The following is a 16,385-nucleotide window of genomic DNA, read 5'->3' as shown; positions in this document are numbered from 1 at the left end:
GATTGAATGTCCGGTTCTTCGGGCGGCGTAGAGTGATGTTTCGGATAAGTTCCTTTTCCTTCCTTTCGGGAGGTCAAGACTGGAGAATTCTTCGCTGGAAGCCAGTTTTCGTAGGTTTCTTTCGCTTGGACCAACAAAACGCGACCGTACGATCGGGGACGAAGTGGCTCAGCCTGGTATGGTATACCAGGGTAAACCGAGGAAAGTAAAATAAAGTGTTTTTAAAGCGAGGTTTGTTATCAGGGAGTTCTTTGCGAGCCTTAGCGAGCAAGTAGAATACAGAAGAAGAAGAAGAAGAAGAAACTTATATTGCTTAGAAGCCGAAGCTTATCGCACACCTAACTACCCGACTACAACCTCCACCGACTAACCCGAAAACAAAAACAAAGTACAAAAACTAACTACCGCAGCTACGAGAACTACGTACATAAATAAAAGTAAACAACGCACGAAGAGGGCGCAAATAACAAGTGGTACAGGTAAGCAGAATCTAAGCGACAACAAAGAAACCTCCCCGTAGTAAAAATGAACCCCAAACTTCTCCGTCAACTACATAAGCGAGCACAATCCTAAACGTAGTGTTCAATCGAAACGATATCATTACCAACGTTGCCGGTGTCATATCTGTGGACGAACCTTAACAGGACTGGGAAACCACCCGCACGAAGGCAGGAGAAGCCAACCGCAACAGCGTCAGGGTGGAAGCGAGGGGGGTGGTGTAAGAGTGGGTCCTCGGGCGTCTGGTTGTCAGGCAGCGAGGAGTTGAGGAGTGGTGACCGGTAGGTCAAGTAAGAAGTGGGTGGGGTCGTCGGTCCCTGGAGCAACGGCTAAAGACTGTGCCCGAGTCGTGTTTGAAGTAGAGTCCTCTGGAGGGGACATGCAAAATGGGTTGAGCCGACGGCTCAGTATGTATGGGGGTCGCAATCGAAAGTGCCGACCGTATTGTGTTGAGGGTGGTCTCGGAGACCGGTTTAGGTTGGGGTGAGGGGAGCGGGCCGCCTCGGGTAAAAGTGGGTGGCCTGGTTAAGGCCGATAAAGAGGGGTAAGGTCACGGGACCTCGGGTAAAAAATTTGACGATAGTTTCGCGACCAAGAGGTCGCTAACTTCGCGGGCTGTCGAGCGCTTTGGCAGTAGGTTCTCGCTGACTGGAGATTACTGACAGTGTGCGTACCCGACTTGTGGGATCACTCGTGCGATGAGTGAAAATAAGGAGGGGCGAAGGCGGCTTTCGAAAGTAGCCGCTGGTTTGGCGAGGGGTGAACGGTGGACGCATCCCATGAGGGCACCAAACGAACAAAGAATGGGGGGTGTCGAGCGAGGGAAGTTCAGGGACCGAAGCAATTCGAGAATCAGTATAATTCCATCTCGGGGGGAAGAAATCCTACCGCGAGCAAGAGGCGAGCGGGTAGAATACAGAGAGAGAGAGAGAGAGAATCTTATATTGCATAGAAGCCGGAGCTTATCGCACACCTAACTACCCGACTACAACCTCCACCGACTAACCCGAAAGCAAAAACGAAGTACAAAAACTAACTACCGCAGCTACAAGAACTGCGTACATAATAAAACAAAACAGCGCACGAAGAGGGCGCGAATAACAAGTGGTACAGGTAAGCAGAATCTAAGCGACAACAAAGAAACCTCCCCGTAGTAAAAGTAAGAACCCCAAACTTCTCCGTCAACTGAATTAGCGAGCACAATCCTAAACGTAGTGTTCAATCGAAACGATATCATTACCAACGTTCCCGGTGTCATATCTGTGGACGAACCTTAACAGGACTGGGAAACCACGCGCACGAAGGCAGGAGAGGCCAACCGCAACAGCGTCAGGTGTGAAAGCGAGGGGGGGTGGGTCGAGTGTGGGTCCTCGGGCTTCTGGTTGTCAGGCAGCGAGGAATTGAGGAGTGGTGACCGGTTGGTCGAGTAAGGAGTGGGTGGGGTCGTCGGTCCCTGGAGCAACGGCTAAAGACTGTGCCCGAGTCGTGTTTGAAGTGGTGTCCTCTGGAGGGGACATGCAAAAAGGGTTGAGCCGAAGGCTCAGTATGTATGGGGGTCGCAATCGAAAGTGCCGACCGTATTGTGTTGAGGGTGGTCTCGGAGACCGGTTGGGTTGGGGTGAGGGGAGCGGGCCGCCTCGGGTAAAAGTGGGTGGCCTGGTTAAGGCCGATAAAGAGGGGTAAGGTCACGGGACCTCGGGTAAAAAATTTGACGATAGTTTCGCGACCGAGAGGTCGCTAACTTCGCGGGCTGTCGAGCGCTTTGGCAGTAGGTTCTCGCTGACTGGAGATTACTGACAGTGTGCGTACCCAACGTGTGGGATCACTCGTGCGATGAGTGAAAATAAGGAGGGGCGAGGGCGGCTTTCGAAAGTAGCCGCTGGTTTGGCGAGGGGTGAACGGTGGACGCATCCCATGAGGGCACCAAACGAACAAAGAATGGGGGGTGTCGAGCGAGGGAAGTTCAGGGACCGAAGCAATTCGAGAATCAGTATAACTCCATCTCGGGAGGAAGAAATCCTACCGCGAGCCAGAGGCGAGCGGGTAGAATACAGAAGAAGAAGAAGAAGAAACTTATATTGCTTTGAAGTACAAGACTTATCGCACGCCGACCCAACCGCCTAAAACACAAACCGAACAACAAAAGGAAAAGGAAACAACAAACGCAACAAACGCAAACAAACAAACAAGAACAAAAGCGAACACGATCGAACACAAGCAAAGGTAAGGAAATTCCAGAACGACACTCAACCAGAAACAACCTATCGACAAGGAGAAATAACATATCTCAGCGAACTCGGGCGCTGGATCCATCAAAACAAATTAAAACCAAAGTTTAAAAAGGTAAAAGGAAACCACCCTTCCTAATCCCGTCCCTAATCATTTTCTTCCATCCCCTCTTCTAGGTCCACCTCCGCTTCCGCCGACTCGTACCACTCCGAGAGTTGAGAATTTTTTGCAAATTGTAAGATAAGGTCCGTTTTCAAGTTTGTAAACATCCAATTCTCCCAGGTCATCGCTCCGGGGATCTTTTCTATCAAAGGGGCGCGAATTCGAGCCCACGCTGGGCATTCCATAAGTGTGTGTTTCGCTGAGTTTTCCATACCACACTGGCATGGTTCGGGGTCTGTATATACCGCGTGTTTATCGATTCGGGTAGTTTGGCACCGGATTCGAAAAACTTTTTTCGCCTCCGTTAGGGTGAGTTTCGCAATCTTGGAAGGGGGGCGGAACTCCCCCCGGTGATGGTAGTCCGGTATTGGTTGTGTATTCCATTCTTCCAACAGGAGGTCGCGTAGTAGTTTGTTTTGATTCCACTTGTCTCTCGCATTTCCGGGGGTTTGATATGGGAGTAGGAGGGAAGCGATTCGGTGTAGACCTGTCCCTTTGATGTTTGCTTCTCTGTATGGGAGGAGCTCGATTAGGGATTCGTTGTTAGGGTGGGTTGCCTCGGTGCAGAGTATTCTGGTTCCGTACTTTCTTGAGCGATACGTTAGGAGGTGTTCTAGGGGGGGTAGTCCTGCTTCTCGGAGGAGTTTAGCTCTCTTGGTCCATCGAGGTAGGCCCGTGATGATCCGGGCAGCTTCGTTGTATAGTGGTTCGAGCGATCTAATGATGTGGTCCGCACCAGTCCACCAAGCCTCAGATCCATAGAGTAGGCTTGGAAGGAAGCCTTGTGTTATTAGGTGATGAACTGTCTTGACTGTTATCCCTGGCAGACGGGCGGTGTTTCGGATTTGGTGGAGGGCTTTTAGGCCTTTTGCGATTGCTGCTTCGATATGAGGCCGGAAGGAGAGGGTCGGATCTATCCAGACTCCTACGTATTTCAGCCTTTCCTTGGGATATATATTGATGTTATTAACCTTGACTGGGAGTCGTGGTTGTTTTGTGGATGATGTAGTGGGCCGGAAGAAGATCAGGTCGGATTTATCCGGGTCGTACTTGATTTGGAGTGGCTCAGCTTTTATTAGTCTCTCTCTCATTCGTTCCTCCATTCTCTTGATTGTGAAGCCTGGTGTTTTGGATATTTGCACCAGTGCATCGTCATCGATATATGTGGTGTCCATCTCTTTCGGGCTACTTGTTGGGTCCAGGATTACTCCAGCATAAATCATAAATAGTACCGGGGACATGGGGCTACCTTGCGGCACTCCAGAATCATAAGGCTGTGGTTCCTCTAGCTCATGGTTAAATTGAAACTGTAGTTTTCTGCCGGTGTTGAATTCCTTGCACCATTCTGTCAGATAGGTGGGGAATTTTTGTTGGTGCATGATTTCCGCGAGGAGTAGGTGGTCGACACAATTGAATGCTCCTTGGATGTCATTGGTTAGGATCGCTGGTCTATCTCGCCGGGCGATTCCGGTGCTGTTTTTCAGTAGTAGGTTTTGTTGTATTGGTGTCAAGGTTCTCAGGAGGGCGTCGATTGCCGAGATGGTTGGTCTTCCTCCGAATTGGTTTGCTGAGAGTGTGCCTAGGATTTCTCCAGCGGTGCAGAGTCTTTGGGCCACTATCTTCTCCAGGATTTTGCTAAAGCATTGTAGAAGGGATATGGGCCGGTAGGCTTTTGCTTCATAATAATTTGCTTTACCGGGTTTCGGGATCGGGATACACTTAGCTACTTTCCATTCCGCTGGGTGTACGCCGTGCCGGAGCATAGCGGAGAACATGTCTTGGATTAGAGTTGTGTTTGCTTTGACTATTGCTTTAATAAAGGTATAAGGGATGCCATCCGGGCCGGTCGCCGAATGCGCTGGACAGGAGTCGATTGCTTTGTTAAGTTCTTCGGGGGTGACTATGTCGAAGGTGTTGCTAAGGTCAAAAGAGGGGGGTCTAATGTTCAAGGGGGGATGGTCGGGGGACGTCCGTTTCGAGGGGAAAAGTTGGGCTCTTAGAGCTTGACACTTCCCCGCGAACGTTTCTTCACCTTGTATGGTTGGTATGATTGTGTCTCGTCTCCTTCCCGCGGTTAGGATTCTCCAGACTTCACTACCTTTCGCCTCGTTCATCGTCTTTTCCCTCTGGTCCGCTTTCGCTTTCCGGATCATGACTGTCCATTCTCTGCAAGCCTTCCGGTGTTCCTCCACGTGATTGGGTTTCCCTGTATTCCTCGCCTTTCTTTCTGCTGTATTTACCCTTGCCTTCATTTGTTTCATCTCATCTGACCACCAGGAGTTGGCTCTTATCCCCTCCTTCGAGAGTGGTGTTACTATGCTGACTGTTGACCTGACCAGTTCTAGGAAGAAATCGACAGTTTGTTCCGTATGTTCCTTGGTTTCCCATGCCTCTGCAGGGATGGAGATGTTTGACATATGGTTTTCCAATAGTTTCCAGTCTGTTTGTCGCCACATTCGTCTTGGTACAAAAGGTGGTTTTTCCAGGTGTAAGTGGACGGAGGTTCTTCCGTGGTCTGAGCCCGCTCCGTAGGGTTCAGTGCTCCATCGTAGGTTGTGGTCAAGTGTTGGGCCTTTTACAAATGCGAGGTCGATGGTTGTAGGCCTTTTCCCTCTGTCTCTGGGGAAGTGTGTAAAGACGCCTGGTTCGTTCAAGAGGGTCAGTTTCTGTCGGGTTATCCATCGTTTTAACCGTGCGCCGTTGACGCGGTCTGCTCGAATGTTGTTTCTGTATTCATGTGAATTTACTCCGTACCACATTTGATGGTGGCAGTTGAAGTCTCCCATTACTAGACAGTTATCAAGGGTTTGGATTGTACTTGCTATTTGAGCGAAGGGGCCACTTCGGCCTGGGGAGTATATGTTTAGGATTTGGGTTTTCTTGGTCTGGATTTCTACCGTAATCGATACTATGAAGTTATCATGTGTATAGTGGTGTTTTGGTTTAAGGTTGGCATGTTTGCGGACGTATGTTGCGCATTTCGTATTGGTATTACTGGCTGTAAAAAGGTAAAAGAGATTTGATTCTGGTGGATATCCTTCTGTTGAGGTCCATGGTTCTTGTAATAGTAGGAAATAAATGCTCGAGTCTGTTTCTGCTTCTTCCACCGCCGCCTTGGTGATTAGTTCGCTCCCTGCACAATTAAGTTGGTGTGCGAGCGCGGTTGATCGCAGCCTAGGCATTATTCGTCATGGGTTGGTCGTCTTCGGGAACGGGTGTGGCTCCGACCGGGGCGGTGGCTGGTACTTGGATTATTGAGATTGGCTCCTGGGCGGGTGCGGCAGGTGGGTCTTGGGCGGATGGGGCGTTTTCCTTTCCTTTGTTAAGGAATCGGCGTTTAACTCTTTCAGGGCATGCTGGGTCGGAGGCCTTATGGATTCCTTTACAGTTCAGACATCTGATTGGGGTGTGGGTGCATCTATATCCTCCCTGGCATTGATTGCATGGGTGGAAACTGGTGAGGTGATCTCCAGCGCAGTGGCCGCATTTTCCATTGTTCTTACATTTCTCCTGGTGGTGGCCGTATTCGAGGCACTTCGGACACTGGGTATCCGGGAAGGTTGGGAGGAAGGCCTCGATATGGCAGCTTCGGTTGAAGAGAGATAGGAATTTAACTCCTAGTGTTTCCATTGTGATTTGTCCTGGGAGCGCGATGACCATTGATGAGTGGGTTTTCTCCATTCGAGTTTCTGCCCTGGATATCCAGCGGGGAACCTGGGCAAGTTGGAAGTTCTCTCCATAGTTGCTTCTGATTTCTGATGCTACTAGTTGTCCCGCCTCAATGCCCTCCCCGACCGTTGTGGGGATTCCATGGAGGAGAAACTTTGACCATTTGGAGTTTGCGCGGATGACAGCGACCGGTACCTGTAGGGTGAGGAGGGCCTCCTCAATTTCTTTGGCATATTCCATTGCCTTTGTTGCAGGGGTAACGAATTTTGTTTCCAGGATGAAGTTGTCTTTGGGTGTTCTTCTTGCCGAAATGAAATGGCAGGACTCGTCTTGGATTCTTGCATTGACGAGGGTTCTGATCTCGGAGGGGTTAACGTCGGATGGGGCAGTAGTTTCCACGATGATCTCCCTGTTGATCTTGGTGTATTCTGGTTTGAAGAGGGGATCCGCTTTTGGCTTTGCGGACTTCTTTTTCCTCTCGATGACCTGGAAGTTACCTTGGGCAGGACCGGGTGCCGAGGCCACGGCGGCCCAGGTACCTGCCTTCCATCCACGAGATGGGGCTTGTTGGGGGGGTGTGGGTGGGGGGGCCTGAGGAGCTGCCTGTGGCGCTGCTTGGGGAGCTGTTTGTGGGACCGCTGGACGGGGCATTCTCTGTCCTTGCGGTTGCTGTGGTTTTCGCTGTTGTTGCTGTTGTTGCTGTTGTTGCAGTTGCTGCGGTTGTTGCGGTTGTGGTTGTTTGTTGAGGAGCGCGTGGATCGCCGAATGCATATTGGTGATCATGTTTGTCTGCGCCTCGATCTGATATTTCAGTGTATCCACTGTTCTCCGGAGTATGGTCGTTTGCTCTTCGAGGATTTCCATCCTGTCGGTGGGTGGGCAGATTCGGCTTGTGGCATGTCTAATGGCCCAGGTAATGTAGTTCAGGTCCGTCTGGGTGTGAGTGTCCTGGGGAACGATGCTTGGGTAGAGGTAGTCAATTCTCGGTTGGTATGGGTCGTTGTAGTCGGATTGTGATGCAAAGGTCGAGGAGAATTCTTGTTCCTGAGCTCCGGACGGGGTTGGATCGGGAGCCGGAGTATTCCTATTCTGCGGAGGGGCTGTCCCTTGCTGGGAAGATTGGGTGAAAAAGGACTGGAGCGAAGCTTGTTGCGACATAATTGAATGTCCAGTTCTTCTGGCGGCGTTGAGTGATGTTTCGGAAAGGTTTCTTTTCCTTCCCTTTGGGAGGTCAAGGCTGGAGAATTCTTCGCTAGAAGCCAGTTTTCTTGGTGTTTCTTTCGCTTGGAACAACAAAACGCGACCGTACGATCGGGGGCGAAGTGGCTCAGCCTGGTATGGTATACCAGGGTAAACCGAGGAAAGTAAAATAAAGTGTTTTTAAAGCGAGGTTTGTTATCAGGGAGTTCTTTGCGAGCCTTAGCGAGCAAGTAGAATACAGAAGAAGAAGAAGAAGAAGAAACTTATATTGCTTAGAAGCCGAAGCTTATCGCACACCTAACTACCCGACTACAACCTCCACCGACTAACCCGAAAACAAAAACAAAGTACAAAAACTAACTACCGCAGCTACGAGAACTACGTACATAAATAAAAGTAAACAACGCACGAAGAGGGCGCAAATAACAAGTGGTACAGGTAAGCAGAATCTAAGCGACAACAAAGAAACCTCCCCGTAGTAAAAATGAACCCCAAACTTCTCCGTCAACTACATAAGCGAGCACAATCCTAAACGTAGTGTTCAATCGAAACGATATCATTACCAACGTTGCCGGTGTCATATCTGTGGACGAACCTTAACAGGACTGGGAAACCACCCGCACGAAGGCAGGAGAAGCCAACCGCAACAGCGTCAGGGTGGAAGCGAGGGGGGTGGTGTAAGAGTGGGTCCTCGGGCGTCTGGTTGTCAGGCAGCGAGGAGTTGAGGAGTGGTGACCGGTAGGTCAAGTAAGAAGTGGGTGGGGTCGTCGGTCCCTGGAGCAACGGCTAAAGACTGTGCCCGAGTCGTGTTTGAAGTAGAGTCCTCTGGAGGGGACATGCAAAATGGGTTGAGCCGACGGCTCAGTATGTATGGGGGTCGCAATCGAAAGTGCCGACCGTATTGTGTTGAGGGTGGTCTCGGAGACCGGTTTAGGTTGGGGTGAGGGGAGCGGGCCGCCTCGGGTAAAAGTGGGTGGCCTGGTTAAGGCCGATAAAGAGGGGTAAGGTCACGGGACCTCGGGTAAAAAATTTGACGATAGTTTCGCGACCGAGAGGTCGCTAACTTCGCGGGCTGTCGAGCGCTTTGGCAGTAGGTTCTCGCTGACTGGAGATTACTGACAGTGTGCGTACCCAACGTGTGGGATCACTCGTGCGATGAGTGAAAATAAGGAGGGGCGAGGGCGGCTTTCGAAAGTAGCCGCTGGTTTGGCGAGGGGTGAACGGTGGACGCATCCCATGAGGGCACCAAACGAACAAAGAATGGGGGGTGTCGAGCGAGGGAAGTTCAGGGACCGAAGCAATTCGAGAATCAGTATAACTCCATCTCGGGGGGAAGAAATCCTACCGCGAGCCAGAGGCGAGCGGGTAGAATAAAGAGGTAGCGTAAAGAAAGAAGGAAAGAGAGAAAACAGATAAAAACACAAGACAACACCTTCTTATATATCCAACCATAGTTCAATGATGACTAATACCTTCGCGTAACAGAAACTAAAAGAACATAACAGAAATCCCTATTACAAATCCTAATTCCACTGCACAATACCTCTTTTCCTCGTTCCAGTTTATCACCTAGTCGAAATACATAGCTGCCGTTACAGTACCCTCGGGGAATATGATTAGTTCTCCTTCCTTAGAGAACTCCTGAATACTCTGAAAGATCTCTATAAGGACGCGATGCAGCGCCATTTGACTCTGACTTCGTAAAGCAGAATTAGCGAGTGAGTTATTATTGAGCTTAGGTGGGACTGGCAGTAGCCATAGGAGAATTGACGGATGTCTGGTGGGCTTGCTCTGGATCAATTACTTGATGTTCCCGATGGTACGATGGATTAGCCAGGCTTTCTTGTACCCACTAAAATCTGTCAAATGTGTGCCATCTGAGACGCATATAATTGGTACCACAGTTGACGCATCCTGTAAGGTATTCGGTCCAGGAAACATTAGCGAGTGCTCATAAAGCACTTGTGATGCTTACCGGAGCTGCGTTCCCCATTATCAATCTCCCGTAATTATCTCCCCGTATATTCTCTCGCCAAATTCATTATGCTCTACCACTGTCGCGTACACCAATCACTCCCGAAAGGCTTTTTGGCCTTGATGATATCGTACAATTACGATTAGATCTGGTAATAGTAAGGGATTTTCGCTCCCCAATAACCATCTCCGAATGATACCAGCTCGTCTTTTCCAATATAACATTCATTTCCTCCAATTTCTTTATAAAATCTCAGACAGTCCTGTAGGAGCATTCGCCACTACTTGAAGGAGCGTATAGAAAGAAACCGTCGATATTTCCTTAAAAGGCCTTCGATAGTATGAAATAACTTACCATTCCAAACTTTTATGCTGAGTTGAATGGGTACGATGGGTAGAGGAGAAGGTTTTGTGAGCATTAATCATACTCCCCCGAGCGGTAGAGATACTCCCCAGCACCCTTGTAAATCGTTGTCACTACCTCATACCTATTTCCATCTTCATCCGCCACTTCCATTATAAAATACAATTTGGATTCCAGATCTGATTTATTATTGGGATATTGGTCATGATAATCAATTCTCAAGGGGGCGAGTAGCGAGTATTCTGCAGGGCTGGATAACCTCCCAAAATTATGAATTTAACTCTTCAAAACTGATTGTATTGTTGCCTACCAACTTTGGGTGCGTAAAGGTGTAGTTGAGGTGTGGTGAGGTTGCAGTTACCCTACTGCCAAGCCTGTTCCACTTTATAATTGCTTGGCGCATTTTACATACTAAAATACCGAATTTCAAGCTTGAATAACTTTGTAACCAGGAGAGATATCATAAATCTGGATTTTAAAATTCTTCTTCATCTCTAGTACTTCAATTGTACCAACCAAATTTTTCATAACTTATTTTGTTGAAAAGTTATTCTACCTCGACCTCGCCCCAATCTTTTGAGTACCTTTATGATTGGGCGCACCATACTAATTGCATTGCTCTTATTTCAAAGTCAAATCAAACTCTCAGATTGATCTCAAAGCACTCAATACCGCTTCAGAAAGTGCAGTAAAATGAGTGATAATGAATGATACGGTTGAGTTCGGAAATAACGGTAATACCGAATGATCCCTGACATATGAAGATTAGCGGTGGAAATTTTCTCACCAAGAATTGATTTGTAATTGAAGATATCGCTAGTACTTCTAGAGCACTACGGATATTTCTTCCAGTCATTAGAATGGCTACCCCCAAGTGCTTCTCCGTTACAGCAACTCCTGCACTAAAGTACCGACGGCTCCCAATACGATCTGAAGAAGCTGGAGAGACTGGTGAGTCTGAGATATCCTATCGACCATTGACTCCACCGACAGCCCATGCTCGAAGTAGTTAATTGACCACCACCCCTCAAATAACTTGGAAAGCTCTTCTCCATTCTTCCAAAACCTCCAATAGGGGAAGCAGTCCTCAGAGGGTAGAATTTCATATCAGGGAGAATCATAGTGACAATTGTGTAGCGTAGAAGGAGCCTGAGATGATTGAGGCACCTGAGGTGGAAGATTTAGTTGATACTAGCTATTGAGACTATGATGATGCTCTGGAGAATGACCATGAGAGCTCTGAGGAGGATGTGGATGAACCGAAGAATGAACCTCAAGTCTCCCCCCCATTCTCCATCCAGAGGACTCAGAGTGTCAGAAAGAGTCGTCATACAGTTCAACCATCTACTGCCAGAACACTGGGCAATGCTCGGAGGAAACCAACTGGTGCAGTAGCGGAGGTCATTGCTCCTTCCGATGTATTGGTTGATGTGGTACAGGTTCGACTGTATTGCACTCATGGATGCTTTTTAATATGTAAGTATTAGTGGCTAACGATTCAGAAGGGAACTCGACGCAGCATAAAAGTAATACGTAAACAAGGGAGAGCAGCATCCACTTTGGCATCTAGCCAGAATTCATCTCAGGTAGCACTGCCAGCATCTCAGAGAGTACCCCCAACACCCTTACAGTCTAGGCCCTCTGCACCTATTTATCCTCATGAGTATACCTCTTCTACGTGCTATATCGATTTTTCCTCGATGCGCTCTCGATACGGGTAGTCGTTCCCCACTTATCGGACACATTGTTCTTCACCGCCCAGTGAGGTAATTGGCGAGCAGTCTGTGAGCAATGGTCAGATTTCTCCAAGCCAACTTCGCGGTCAAGGTCGATCGCAAAGATTCTACGAAATCGAGTAACTTCCTTCATCTAGCGAGGAGGACTAGAGTGCTCTAAAGTCAGAAAGCGTCCCTATTTTGATTCCGGGAAACGAAGTTAGTATTCCGGAGGATACTCACGATGTCTTTGAGAATACTGCCAACATTCCTTCAAACCAATTGACTCAGAAGTCCATCGTCCCTAACTCGAGGAGTGCAAATGTGCTGTCAGTACAGCTTCAGAGGATTGAGAACGAGTGTAGCGTGTTAATTGGGGAGCAGACTCTTTTACATGAGCTCTTTCTACCTGCAGCATGACTTTTGGTACTGGTAGTTAGCATTTGGGCAACTGCAAATCGCCGAGTTGGGTATAGAGTAGACCTTGATGAGGTCGTTTGTAAGAAACCATGGGCAGGGCGTAGGCTTAGGGGTTGAGGGACATCAAGGTAGTTCGTCATAGGGCGAGGACAGCAGCATACATAAGAGTGCGAGGGGTGGCTCATGCGAGGACGAGGATGACAGCGAAGGCAATGAGGTTCTATACGACTGAGGGGAAGACAGAGAGGGTAAAAATAGCCACAAGCAGGGCAGTGATGGTCGAGAGTACCAAGAGGACAGCGATGACAATAAAGGGAGTCATTTAGGAGCAGCAAACGTAACGTGGCTTTTAGATGGAGTGTATATTGAAGCGGAGTAAATCCACCAAAATAATAGCCCAACGTATAATACAGAATGTTGTATAGAGAAGAAAGAAAAGATAGACAAGGAGGGGTAAGAGACTCTCATATAACAAGGAAATGACAACCGATTACTAATACTACTGAAACTTCTGGAGACTCATGATGACTCACTTTCTTTCACATAATGAATCCGTTCCATAGTTTTTTTTTTTTTAAATTATTTCAATTTCTGTTTCTAGGTACACAATGATCGCGTAAAGTATAAACTATGGCGTAAAGAAACCTATCCCCTGACAAACACATAACTCGTCCCCTAATATAAAGCAAAAATCAAAATTCCAAAATAAAAATATAACAAAAGAAAGATAAATGCATATAAATAACAATGAACAATTTAGAGGGAGGGCTAGATGCCTTTTCCTGTGAAATCCTTCTGGCCATTGGCCTTGTGCTCTCAGTGAGACTTTGCTAGGACGCGTAGATTATAGGTATTGGACCCATGATTGGTGTTGATGACGTAGAGGAGGAGGAGACTGAGCTGAGGGGGGATGAGGTTCCTGAGCCTGATTCGAGTGGTGACGGTCCCCGGCTGACCGGGTAGCCTGTTCTGGTTTTGGTGATATAGGCTCCTAGTAGGAGGGTGAGGGTGTAATTATCCCAGATTTCCTCAAGGGATGTAACTCCATCTAAGGTTTGGGAGCGGGTGAGTGCAGTGGCGGTGCATTGTAGTATGGCATGGTCGGGGGTCTCGTCCTCGAGACCACATTTCCGGCATTTGGGCGAGGTTTGTAGGTTGATCCAGGATTGCTGTGCTCATAGATAGCTTTTCCCTGATCTTATTTGGTGGATTCTTGTGGCGATCAATTTGTGAAGGTGTGTGAAGGGTAGGGGGGATGTATCTAATCTGTGTGTGAAGTAGGTCGGGGTTGGGAAATGGGTGTGCCAGTTATCCAGCAGTTGTTGCTTGGCTCTATGAGCTATCTTGCTCTGATCCACGCCTTCCTCGATCAGGGGGAGGAGCAGGGAGCAGAGGTGTTCAATAGGTGTGTGTGCTACACCTTTCTTCACTTTGGAGTTCCATTTCTTTGGCGAGTTGGGTTGGCCCCTGAGGAGGGCAGTGTGTGAGAAGGTTCGGTCTCGTAGGCTGGTGGGGAAGTGAGGGTCTGTCCTTCCCGTTACTGGGTTTGCTAACGGAGAGGCTTGGAGGATCCTGATGGCGAATTTGCACTTCCGGAAGTGGAGGTATAGTATTAGGGGGGGGGCTTTTGCTTCTGCCCATAGGACGCGGTTATTGGTGGCTCTGAAGCAGCCTGTTGTCCATCTGAGGACAGCATTCCAGAAGGTGTTCATTTCTCGGAGCGCTGATGTTGGGGTGAATACATTGGCTCCCTAGGTAAGCATGGGGCAGATGGCGAGGAGGGCTACTTTCCTGCAGTTTGCGGGTGATAGGCCCTTTCCTGCTGAGGAGAAGTGGTTGAGAATGCCGAAGGCTGCTCTTGCGGTGGCCGTTCTTCTGATGAATTGGGCGTTAGGGTTAAAGTTGGGGGAGAGCCAATATCCGACCCATCGTACTATAGGGCTGGGTTGGAAGGCTTGGCCGTCCAGGAGTATTGGGAGGTGTGAGGTGGGGGACTTATCGCGTAGGGTTCTCCAGTGGATTAACTCCGTCTTCCCCACCGAGAATGTGACGTTCTTGGGGGTGGCCAGAGCTGTGAGGTTGTTATAGTGGGTCTGGAGTGTGTCGATATTTTCCCTGTATGATGGAGAGGCCACTGTGATGGCCAGGTCGTCTACATAGGAGAGTGAGATGCCGGGGGCGGGGTCGTGTTGGTGAAGGAAGTTGATGTAGATGAGGAAGAGAAGTGGTGATATTGGGGATCATTGTGGGACTCCTACTTGGATGGCTGTGGGGATTTTGGAGGACCCTTTAAACAACAATGTGATGTAGCGGTCGGATAGGAAGAAGAGGACCCAGTTCGTGATGTAGGGGGGGGTGTGTTTTTCTGAGAGGGTGGAGGCTAGGTGTTGTTTTAGGACGTGGTCAAAGCCCCCTTTGATGTCTAGAAAGAGGGTGGAGACTTTGAGTTTGGCCAGTTTCATGACTCTGGTCTCGTGTATGAGTGTGGTAACTGCGTCTCCAGTAGATAAGCCACTGACTGACCCACATTGGTGGTTGTGGAGGAGTCCTACCGCCTTCGCTATCACGGCCAGGCGGAGTGTTATTATTTTTTCCAGGATCTTGGAGAAGGTCTGGAGGAGGACGATTATGCGGTATGCAGCGGGGCAGGAGTAGTCCGGTTTATTTGGTTTTGCAAGGATTACTCCATTGGCGGTTTTCAGGGAGAGTGGGTGATATCCATGTTGGATGAGCGGGTTGAGGAGGGCGGGTATTATGCGGGGGTTGGCTCTGTGGATACCCTTCCATACTGAGTATGGGATGGTGTCCGGGCCGGGTGCTGAAAGGTTGGAGGTGGGGCCCAGTGCGGTTTGAACTTCATTGGGGGTTATGGGGGGGGTGTTTGAGAATTGGATGGGGGAGGGGGAGGGGTCCTCTAGTCGGGGGGGGAAGAATGCATTGATGAGGTTGTTGTTGAGAAGGGTTGGGGTGGGTGAGTTTGGAAGGGTGGGAATCTTGTCTTCTGTCCTGTTGGCCATTTTCTTCAGTCTCCACAAGTCCCTTGTATCGGGGTTGACGATGAAGGCATTCCAGTAGTCTTGTTTTGCTTTCTTTATGGCATTGAAATAGGCGTTGCGCTTTGCCGTCATCTCTGGGGGGGGGACTCTGCCTTTTCTAAACGCTCTATGTACTGAGTGAAAGATGGTTCGGAGCTGGGAAAGGTCCGGAGTCCACCATTTCTTTGACCCTTTTGAGATGGTTTTTGGGGGCGTGTGTTGCTTAACCATGTCCGTGATGAGGGTAAGTAATTTATCGAACCAGTCATCCAGCATGGCGGGAGTATCGCAGGCGGAGATGTGGGTGTCTTGGAGAGCGGGTAAGAGTAGGTTCCAGTTGGTTAGCGCCCAGTTTGGGGTGGTGAAGGGGGCGAAGTCTGTGTTTGAGAGGGCCAGTGAGATGGCTATGATCCTATGGTCGGAGCCCAAGGAGTTGGAGAGGAGGAGCCACTTCCTGACAAGCGGCGTAGCTCTGTGGTTGGAGAAAGCTATGTCGATGACTCCGTTTCTATGTGCTTGGTTGAGGGAGATTCTCGTATAGGTTCCGGGGGTGTTGAGGATGGAGTAGCCTGCTCGGCTGGCGGTATCCATATATCGTTCGGAGAGCCTGAGTTCTCTGGCCGAGAAGTTTCTAGAGGGGTCGGTTGTGGGGTTATGAATGTTTAGGTCCCCGACAGTGATTGCTGGGTTGTCGGAGGTGGGTAGAATCATGAGGGGGTGGATTGACCGAGACCCATCTCTAAGCTGTCTGTTATAGCAGTTTCTGAGTGTTATTGTGGTGTGGGTGTTGGGCCCGGTGTGGCAGAACAAGTTGGTGGATATAATGTCTCCTCTATGGGAGGGGGGGCTTGCGAATGAGTTTTTCTGTAGGAAGTTGTTGTTTAGATAGGTGCAGACAGAGATTTTGTCGTCGATGGAGGTGGGGGTGGGGTATATTGCTGTGAAAGCGGGAACCGCGAAAGGTTTCCCTTTGAATAGTGGGGTTTCCTGAATGGTGACCGCATGTGCTGTTTGCATCATAGGGATGGCGAAGAGGGAGATGAGAACATTATTGCTGTTATTGCAGTTGTGTTGTATGATGCGTAGGTAAGGGTTTTCTTTGGGTATGGTGCTCATTAA

General features: G+C 49.1%; 1 protein-coding gene across 1 annotated transcript; it reads left to right on the top strand.

Moving 5' to 3' along the window:
- Positions 1-10,956: 10,956 nt before the first annotated feature.
- On the top strand, positions 10,957-11,620 carry H6S33_008155 (uncharacterized protein; the record flags this gene model as incomplete). Its single annotated transcript, XM_044839510.1, has 3 exons — positions 10,957-11,047; positions 11,300-11,543; positions 11,602-11,620. The coding sequence occupies 3 exons, from the start codon at positions 10,957-10,959 to the stop codon at positions 11,618-11,620; spliced, it is 354 nt and encodes a 117-aa protein (XP_044688346.1).
- Positions 11,621-16,385: the final 4,765 nt, after the last annotated feature.

This window comes from Morchella sextelata (genome assembly GCF_020137385.1).
Source record: "Morchella sextelata strain SCLS chromosome Unknown scls_25, whole genome shotgun sequence".
Classification (NCBI taxonomy): Eukaryota; Fungi; Ascomycota; class Pezizomycetes; order Pezizales; family Morchellaceae; genus Morchella; species Morchella sextelata.
Note: the sequence above shows the minus strand (reverse complement) of the source record. Positions and strands in the feature narration are given on the sequence as shown.